This window comes from Humulus lupulus, chromosome 2 (genome assembly GCF_963169125.1).
Source record: "Humulus lupulus chromosome 2, drHumLupu1.1, whole genome shotgun sequence".
In the NCBI taxonomy this organism is placed as follows: Eukaryota; Viridiplantae; Streptophyta; class Magnoliopsida; order Rosales; family Cannabaceae; genus Humulus; species Humulus lupulus.
Window position 1 is genome coordinate 105,084,775 of NC_084794.1, and position 9,591 is coordinate 105,094,365.

At 32.1% G+C, this 9,591-nt stretch overlaps 1 protein-coding gene across 1 annotated transcript; it reads left to right on the forward strand.

Moving 5' to 3' along the window:
- Positions 1–3,553: 3,553 nt before the first annotated feature.
- LOC133814599 (uncharacterized) lies at positions 3,554–8,009 on the forward strand (the record flags this gene model as incomplete). Its single annotated transcript, XM_062247538.1, has 13 exons — positions 3,554–3,907; positions 3,991–4,177; positions 4,322–4,394; positions 4,749–4,896; positions 5,078–5,187; positions 5,501–5,641; positions 5,731–5,872; positions 5,946–6,089; positions 6,434–6,594; positions 6,687–6,761; positions 6,967–7,105; positions 7,342–7,608; positions 7,695–8,009. Coding segments are annotated over 13 exons (2,085 nt in total), but the record flags the coding sequence as incomplete, so codon positions are not given.
- Between the last annotated feature and the right edge of the window lie 1,582 nt (positions 8,010–9,591).

Below are 9,591 nucleotides of genomic sequence, written 5' to 3' on the forward strand. Positions count from 1 at the left end.
ATAATTATATATTTATATATAAATCATTTATGAAAAAAAACTCATTAACCGGTCGGTTCGTGGGGGGGAGGGCAGAGTCGTGGGGGCTTGGGCTCTCCTCCTTGTCAGCGACATACGAGAGAACGTAAGAAGGACCCTCTGGGATTGGTGGAGTCATGGGGGAGGGGCTCTCGGCGGTGAGGGAGGGGTGAAGGCAAGGAGTTTCGAGGTCCAAAGGGCCTCTCGGTGGTCAGAAGGTGGCTCTCGAGGGTCGGGCGGGGCTCTTGGTGATTGGGTTCGTAGTCGCCTCTGAAAAATTACATTGAGGGGGATTGGGAGGGAATGAGGAAGACGAAGAATTTTTTGCCCAATATCAAGTGTAGCGTTAGTTTAGAACCGATGTCGTTTAGCTCAGATGCGTCAGTTCTTAACCGACACTACTGTTACTAATAATGAAACACTGCATTTCATTTGCACGGAAGCGTCGGTTCACAACCGACGCTATTGAGGCTCCTATACTACAGTAGAGTCGGTTTTAAGTCGACGCTATTAACCTGAGATTATCAATAGCGTTGTGAACCGACGCTAACAAGTGACGTCGTAGGTCATATTTGGCATAGTGAGTTTGAGTCATTTTCTTGCTGAGAAAAGCAAAGACGAGGAAATGGTATATGAAATTCCGTTTTTAGTAATTACCAAATTAATTAAACCAAGTGAATTAATTAAAGTGCGAAATGGTAATTAACTGTTTACACAGAATACAGTTCTGTCGGGACAGAAACTGAACACAATAAAAAGACAGTGCAAAACAATAAAGAACACAATGAATTTTTACAAGGTTCAGAAACCCTTTCGGATAACCTACTCCTTGGGGCCACGCCCAGAGAATAAAACCAATTAATAAAGAATCACAAGTACAAAAACATTGACTTAAACAAAACAAGACTCCCTCTTGAGATTTGCCGCAACTTGTTGTACTTCTCTTCACTAATCTGATCTTGATTGAAACGCTCAACCACTTGAACTCCCTTCAATGGCTAGCGAGTGCTTGCATCCTCCCGACGCAAGGCTTGTAAAAATCTTCTCCCGAAGACTATAAACGTTGTGTTCGAATTACAATGTGTATTCACTCATGAACATGGTATAAACTCACCACTAAAAAACTAAACACACATAATTCTACAAGATCACATGAATACTTATGATCTTGAATGCAAAGAGGAACTCTCACAAATATTACAATAATGCTCACAAATAATGCACCAAAGAGTTCATCTTTCTCACTGCCTTTAGAGCCCTATTTATAGAGTCTTTTTCGTGCTCACAAAGGCAGAGAAATAATTATTCTAATAAAGGCAAGAATCACAGAAGATATTCTTGATTGTCGAAGAGTTGCCTTATTTAGAAGATGCTGATCCGACAGATGCGATATCGGTGGGGACAGCTCAGACCTGTGTCGGATCAAAACAAGCTCAAAAAGGAAACAATAATTAATGACATTAAGAACCAGTTTCCTGATTGCAATCCTTGAGTTGCACGAAAATATATCAGCAAATAATCCAAAAACAACTTTGGGTAAGTACCGAATATTTGCAATAAACTTTGTTTCCTTTATAAACAAAATGAGACAATATAGGCTAAATAAGGAAGCACATTATTGTCCAAAATTCACACAAAAGGAAAGTGGTTTTCCGAAAATATCAATAAAGGAAACCAAACAATTCCGAAAATTATAATAAAGGGAAACAAACATTTCCGAATATTATAATAAAGGGAAACAACTAATTCAACCAATTTTATCTTTTAAGAAAAAGATATTTCTATAAAAATGCCAATAAGGATTAACAGTATACAACCATCATGCAGAGGTGACTCACAAAATAATTGAAACCAATGAAAAATAAATATCCATATAGCCAAGCAAGGAAAATCTAGATCTTTAGTGCTTTTCCTCCATTGCTTCCTTAACTCTAGTTTTCTTGGTGCAACCAGATCAATGATCCATTTGGCTAAACACAACTACCATGTTGTTGCCCATGACAAAAATAAAATTTATATAATGTGTCTATTTATATAATGTATCATACATACTCATTACAAAGACTCTTCATGAAGTAAATTTATTAAAAAAAAGCCATTGAGATATTAATTGGTGGGTTCAAAGATTGTGTCTAACTTTAAAAAGCTATACAATGAAGAAAAAGCCTCAAGTTATTAAGAAAAACATATATTAAGACGTTGCCAAATAAAGCTAAAGAAGCTTAGAGGTGAACTTGAGATATTCAAGAAGCAACACCAAACAAAAGAAAACATGGATGGTAAGGCTAATATCTAATTGAAGATCTTCTTGAGATGCAGGAGAGACTTAAATATATATATGGAAACAAATTCTTTCATCCTTTCACGGTAATAAGAAGACACTGCAACCATATTTCAGGTGTTTTAGAGGGTGACCCAAAATGGATTCACTAATTGAATGAGCTAAAAAATTATTTACTATGAACTTTTGCAAACACAAAGTTTAGTTGAAAATTTTCATCAAACACATGCACAAAATTCATTTAAAATACAAATCACGAATCATCTCAATTCTTTAATCCATCATTCAAAACCGTAAAATAGTAATATAAAATAATATTTGTGATGACACATGACTCATTTATACGTCATTTAATTGAAAGAATGATAATCACAACTCAAAAATTGTGTTTACTTTCAATTTCAAATGAAGATATATTATTTTTTACCAATATGTATATAGCTTGTATATAATTATTTCAATCTAATTAAGGATGAACAAAATACATGAGAATAAATGAAACATACTTAAATCTTAATTAGCGCAACTGCTAGAACCCACTCAATACACAACTGTTAGAGATGCAGAAGTAACCGCAATTACCGGAGTGTTGCTAAAGTGAGCACCGAAGAGTGACTGGAGTGAGAAAGAAGTGTCACTGGAGTGAGCGATGAGAAGTTGCCTTTGTGTGTGATAGTCTGAATGTTTTTTTTCCTCAAAAGAATAACAAATGGTACAAATATTTCAATTATAAACGTGGGTATTGATTTAAAGTTATCAAAATTTAGGGATTAAATGGTTCTTCTAAAATTCGGTATGGAGTGTAATCTCTTCATTATTTATTGTGATATGTCTAAGTTATACCAAAAATAAATAATAATCAAATCTAAAAAAAAATATTGATACGGTTTGGTATTTTTCAAAAGTATATATAGTCTTTGGGTATTTTTAGCTAAGAAAAGCAATCTAAGCCCACCATCTTATCATATGGCAATCCAAAGATATTTTTACATAAAATAATAATTTTTTCTAAAAAATTAAGTTTTTACGTTTAAATATATATATTTTTTAATTTTATAGTTTTAAATAAATTTTTACATTTTTAAGAATTTGTATTTTTTTTGTTTTCAAATTAGTTTTAAATTATTTTTTAGTTGTTTTTACTATTTTTCGTAATTATGAAATTTTGGAAAACTTATTTTTGAAAAGTAGAGTGCTTGTTGTTGTTTTTTTTTTAAATAGTAACCGTAAAAAAAACAAAAAAAAAATTGTATATTTAAGAAAAAATCTCTAATCCAAAACCCGCCGAAAACTGCCGCGCAATTTTATCTCATTGTTCACTCAAAAAAGAAAGAAGTAATTGAAGATGTAGCTGAGCTCTCAGCGGTGAAGATCAACTCAATCATGGCGATCGTTCAGCAAAAGCCTCAAGACGATCCATTTCTCAGGTTCATTGATTACGCGAGGTCCATCCTTTGCCCCGAAGATGACGAAGATTTTGATCCTAATCTTAACGGAGCAGACACTCGCCGACCTAGTTGGACCTGGATCGCCTCTCGGATCCTCAAGACTTGCTCTGCTTATTCCAGTGGCGTTACCGCTGCGATTCTACTCTCCGATCTCTCTCAGGTGTTTTTTTTTCTTTTCATTTTTATCCAAAAAAAAATATCTGAAAATTGATAAACTGACAATGAGTTGCGCGACATTATTAGGCTTGGAATGAGCAACGTAGGGATGGGGCTTCCAAGAAAAGGCCGGAATGTATTAGCCAGTTGAGGAAGAAACGCAGGCGAACGAAGCTTCCGAACACTGTAACTATCGATTCTATTTATGAGAAAAATTTCTTGTCGTTGAACAGTGTATTGGAATCTGTTGTAGTTGATGCTTTTGTTCTCCCAGGTACTCGTTCACTGCCTTCTCTATTACTTTGTATATTGATTTATGTATAGTAATAGTTCTTGTCTTGTTATTTTGTTGAGTGAATGTGTTATAAATTGTTATTCGCTTGATGAGTGAGTTAGCATTTCCATTATTTTTCTTCAGGTACGAACATTTACATGCTCACGCTTGGTGATTTTTGGAGCTCTAATACCATTGATCTTTATCTCCATCGCAGGTATACTAGAGATACTAAATTGTGTGTGTGTGTGACTTATTCAAACGGTAAATCTTTTCAACATGGGGTGTAGTTTAGTTTGAACAGGCCCTTTTTATATTTGTTTTTGACAGTGTTAAGAACTAGTAATGGGTCCATACCATCTGCATCTGTCTTGTGTGTTTATTTTAGGAGAGCCCTTTCTTCCCTTGGTCATAGATATTTATACATTTGTGATGGTTAAACAACTTTATACCATTTCCAATGCATCCGTCTTGTGTGCATTTAGAGCTCATCTGTTTGTGTTTGAAGTTTCCTGTTCATCAAAGGTTGGTTTGGTTTGGTTTCTACATATGTATATATATTTTGTTGTAGATACTACGATTTGGTGGATCCTCAAAATGGGATTTTAAAGAAAGGAAGAGAGGTTCTCCTCACTGGGTGCTATCTTCGTACTGCTGCTGAAGGATCTGGTTATCCACGGTTGTTGCCAACAGAATATCTTGTGATATTGTTGGATGAGGTAACTTTCAACTTTGTATGTTGTCCTTTTGGTCTCCTGGATTGTTTCCTACTGTATATTTAACCAAGTACCTCTTTTGTATAACGCTCATATTTGCATAGACTATGTGGCCGAAATTTGTTTTAAGGATTTTCTGTCATTATTGTTAAATTTTTTTTTCTTTTCAAATTTGTAAATGTAGGATGAGGATGATGATGCAATGATTATTGGAGCTCAGTTCTGCTCAGATTCATTTTCTTCAATTTCACTTGATGCAGTCAATCAAGGGGTTTCTTACTCATTGTATGCAAGGTACGATAAAACTTGACTGGTTTTGATTCATAATTTTCTAATTGTGTTGGAAAATATTATTCTTTATAAAAGATTTTTTAAAATTTCAATGCTCGGTCATAATCAAATGTTCTACTCAAACTCAATTAAAAGAAAGGTGATGAAGTAAACATGAAACATTAAGTAGCTATTCTTGATTAACAAAAGATAAGGTTCCTAATTAGGATGAATGATGATGCACGGTTGCACCTAAACTGTCTACTTTGGAAAAGAAAATGACTTGGCTGCATTTCTTCATGCCAAGATCTTATTCCTTCTTTGAATTTATGTATAGGATTGAGTTTATCGGGCAACTGGAAATTCATGGAAAGTTCGGTGGTTTACAGAGGAAGCAAATCACTCTTGTTGATGATGATGGTGTCAAAATAAAGTTTCTTTTGTGGGGTGAGCAGGTTCTACTTGCTAATCTTTTCAGGTGAATTCTTGAACATAGTCATATTTTTTAAAAATAAAAAATAAAAATCTTATGTGAACACCTGCGAAAAAAATTCGACTCATTTTCAGCATTGGAAGTATGCTTGGACTGGATAGACCGTACATAGCTAATTCTCAAGAGAGCGTCACTGAAGAAAGTAATGAACTTTGTCTTGAATATGGCAGTGCAACACAGTTGTTTTTGGTGCCTTTTATTCAACATGAGGAGCAAGTAAGTCATATATCATTTTTTGTGATGTTTGGTCAATGATTTAAAATATAAAGTTAGTTTCTATTTTGCTCAGGTGTGTGTAACGTTGACGCAAAATTGGTGCCAAGGAACTGGGCTCCTGAGTACGTTAGATCTCACTCCAGGTCCAAAAGTTTCCCAAGTTTCATTGCCCCGTGATTCACAAGGGTCCCTTGACTTCAGTAGTTATCCTTTCCAAGTGAGTTATTTTTATCTTCTATTCTACATTCTTCACTAAGATCCTATTGGGTGAGTAGAAGATGCATCTCGTTAGTCTCTTCTTGAATATAGTTACCTTCCTAACCTCTGGATGTAATTAGGAGACCAACTTATATTCTGGTTCTTAAACTACTATCTATTCTTAACCTTTAGTTTGTTAGCACTATAGTATCTCTTCAGTTAGTTGTAAAGGGTGTTAATCAGTTCAAAAGGAGTCATTTTTTACCATGGTATATCTTCAGTAAGCTGTAAATGGTGTTAATCAATTCAAAACAATTATCTTTGAGTAAGATTGACATTTCTTACATGTCTTAAGTCTTGCAGCCATTTGTTACGGATCTCCATGACAAGATGACAGGCATCAGTCTCTATGGTGTTGTTACCAATATTATGAAGGACAGAAATACCACAAAAGCTATTTTCTCTCTGAGGATTCAGGATACTTCTGGAACAATTTGGGCAAAACTACATTTTACAAAATCTTGGTATTGTTGATATTAATGCTATAAAACTTAGTCTTCCAAAATAAGAAAATCAAGTTTCTTGATGCATTTTTTAATTTGATATCTTTTCTCAGGTCATTGGGAAGATTAAGCCTTGGTCACACGGTGTACATATCTGGCCTCTCATGTGCTATGACAAAGCAAAAGTGGTGAGATCGCAGAAGCAATTTTCAGTTCGATAATATGTGTTACCATAACTGTTTTAGCTTAAAATGACCCTACTTTATCTCCAGTAAAAGATTGCACAATATTCCTGAAATCTCTATGGTGTACAACATGATTTGGCTTTAAGTTTATACTTTAAGAACTTGCTTCAAAACATCTTATCAAATGGCTGAATCTTTTACTTGGCAGCCTGGAAGCTTTATGGTTTGAGAGTGATACAGGAGCTTCGTTGATCAATCTCAGTTGCATGCCAGCACTGCTAAACTCGCCCTGTCTTCAAAATTTGTCAAACCTTTCCAGTCTATCTACCCAGACCACCTGTTCGCAAGTATGGGATTCTATGAAAATTTCGTTATGTTTTCTCTTCACTAGTTAATTTTGGTTGATAGTTTGCCAGACTTTCTGATAGATTCTAGCACTGATCTTATAATGCTTGTTGATATATTTCATTTTTCTTTTGTTGGGGGTTTGGAGTAAAAGTGAGCATGGTTGCTAGTATTACAACTTTATAAATCATTTTGTAGATGGACAATTGATATCTAATATAGACTCATATGTGAACAGGTAGCTCGAGTTTGCCTGGAAATGGCACATTTTCATGTGAATACAAGGCTTTCACATGCCCTATGTGGTCATTTGGTCAACAGGACGCCTAATGGGTTTATGGAATGCAGTTTCTGTCATTACATTTGTGATTCTGAAGTTGTTCGTAGTTTCCATTTGAAAATTACCCTTGCAGATGAGACTGGAAAAATCATTGCGTGGTCTACTGATCAAACTGCCATTGAGTTGCTCCAAATATCGCCTGATGAGTTTTATGAGCTGCCTGAGGTAATTCAACCAAAAATAAATCTTAATAGTAATATTCTGTCTTTATTTTTATTTTATATTATGTCTAATTGAGATTGCATTTCCAGGAAGAACAAGTTATGTATCCTTCGTCACTAGAGAACGAGAGATTCATGGTTGCTTTAGTTAATTGCAACATCGAGGGTTCTGGCCCAATTAGCGATAATGATTCAGTTTCATGGGAGATAACTCGTGCATTAAAATGTGAGTAATTAGGTTTACTCATACTCAAATGGTGATGACCTAATTATATATGTAGCTGCATTTTCTTATTTCCGTAAATTCGTTTCTCTTTTGGGTATAGCATATGTATTCTAACATTTTGTTTTTGAAAAGATGTATTCTAATCTTGATATGCAGCTTAAATATATTAAGCTCACCAACCTTTGTTTATCTTAAATTTTACTAGGAAAAAATCCAAAGATTTCGTTTTCTTATATTTGTAATCAAACAAAAAATAAAAAATAAACATTCTATAAAAATTAAACATTAAGGTGTTGTTTGGTAACATTTTTTTTATTTAATTAATTAAAAATTTGATAATAAAATATAAAATGTGTTTGGTAATTTTATTTTTATTTTTTAATTTTAATTAAAATTTATTAAATTTTGAAAATAGAATTTTTTTACTTTCAAAATTTTTTTAAATTGTTTTTGATTTTTTTTTATTCTTTTTTTAAAATCAACATCTTATATTGTTAAATAAAAAATAAAAATAAAAGTTATGAAACATGTTTGTTATTTTTTGTTTTTAAAAATAAAAAACAAAAACAAACATATTTTTATTTTTTTAATTTAAAAATAAAAATTTTACCAAACACAACTTAAGTTAATGTAGTATATTTTTTGAGTAATGATATGTGCATATACAAATTATACTAAAACATTACACACTTATGTGGCAAGTCATCTTTACTTAGTAGGACCCATCTTAAGTAAATATGATTGAGTGAAAAAAGTTGCCACATAAGTGTGTAATGTTTGGGTATAATTTATGTGTGTACATCATTACTCTACTTTTATAAGGCTTACAGCACTCCCAATGTATGTTCTACTCTATCCTTTAAAATATCTTTTCAAAACATATTTTTTTCTATTTTACTTTTAAGTTTTACATTTTACTATACGTCAGCTTCTTTATATATTTTTCTACATCATTTAAATATTATATTTTAAACATATTTTATTAATTAAAATAAAATAAAATAATTGAAAAAGAAAAAAGAAATAATAAATATATATACTAAACGGGAGAGAGAAAGCTTATAAAGAAAAATGATAATATTATATAAAGGATATGTAAATGTAGATATGGATTAATTGGTGTTTGTGCATAACTACTATAAATATATGTATAAAGAAGTTGATGGAAGATGTTTTTGTGAGTTTTAGCTAAATATTATAGAGAAAGTGTATTACAAAATACACCACCAAAACATTTTTTTTTTATAATTTACTTCAAATTTTTACATTATATCATACATCAGCTTCTCTACTTTTTCTCTACATCATTTAAATATTATATTTTAAAAATATTTAATTTATTTTAAGAAATAAAATAATTAAATATAATAGTATCACACTCATATATATATATATATACAAAAGTTTATAAAAAAATAATAAAATATTTATAGCTTGATGAATAGTGTTTCACTATATATAAAGAAATACTATTTATTTAGGTAAAAAAAATATAACTTTACATCACCCATTGGAAGACTATTTAATAATTTTTTCTCTATATTATAAAAAATTAAATATTTTACCTTCTCCATTGAGAGTGCTCTTAGAACAATTATAAATATATTAAAAAGAGAAAATAATAGAAAAAGTTTGTTATCAAATTTTAGGAAAATATTTTTCTCCTATTTTTTTGTACTCTTTCCCCTTGTCAAAATTTTTCTAAACATATCTTAAATGTACAACTTAAAATGCTCAAACATGAACACAACAAGGCACTTC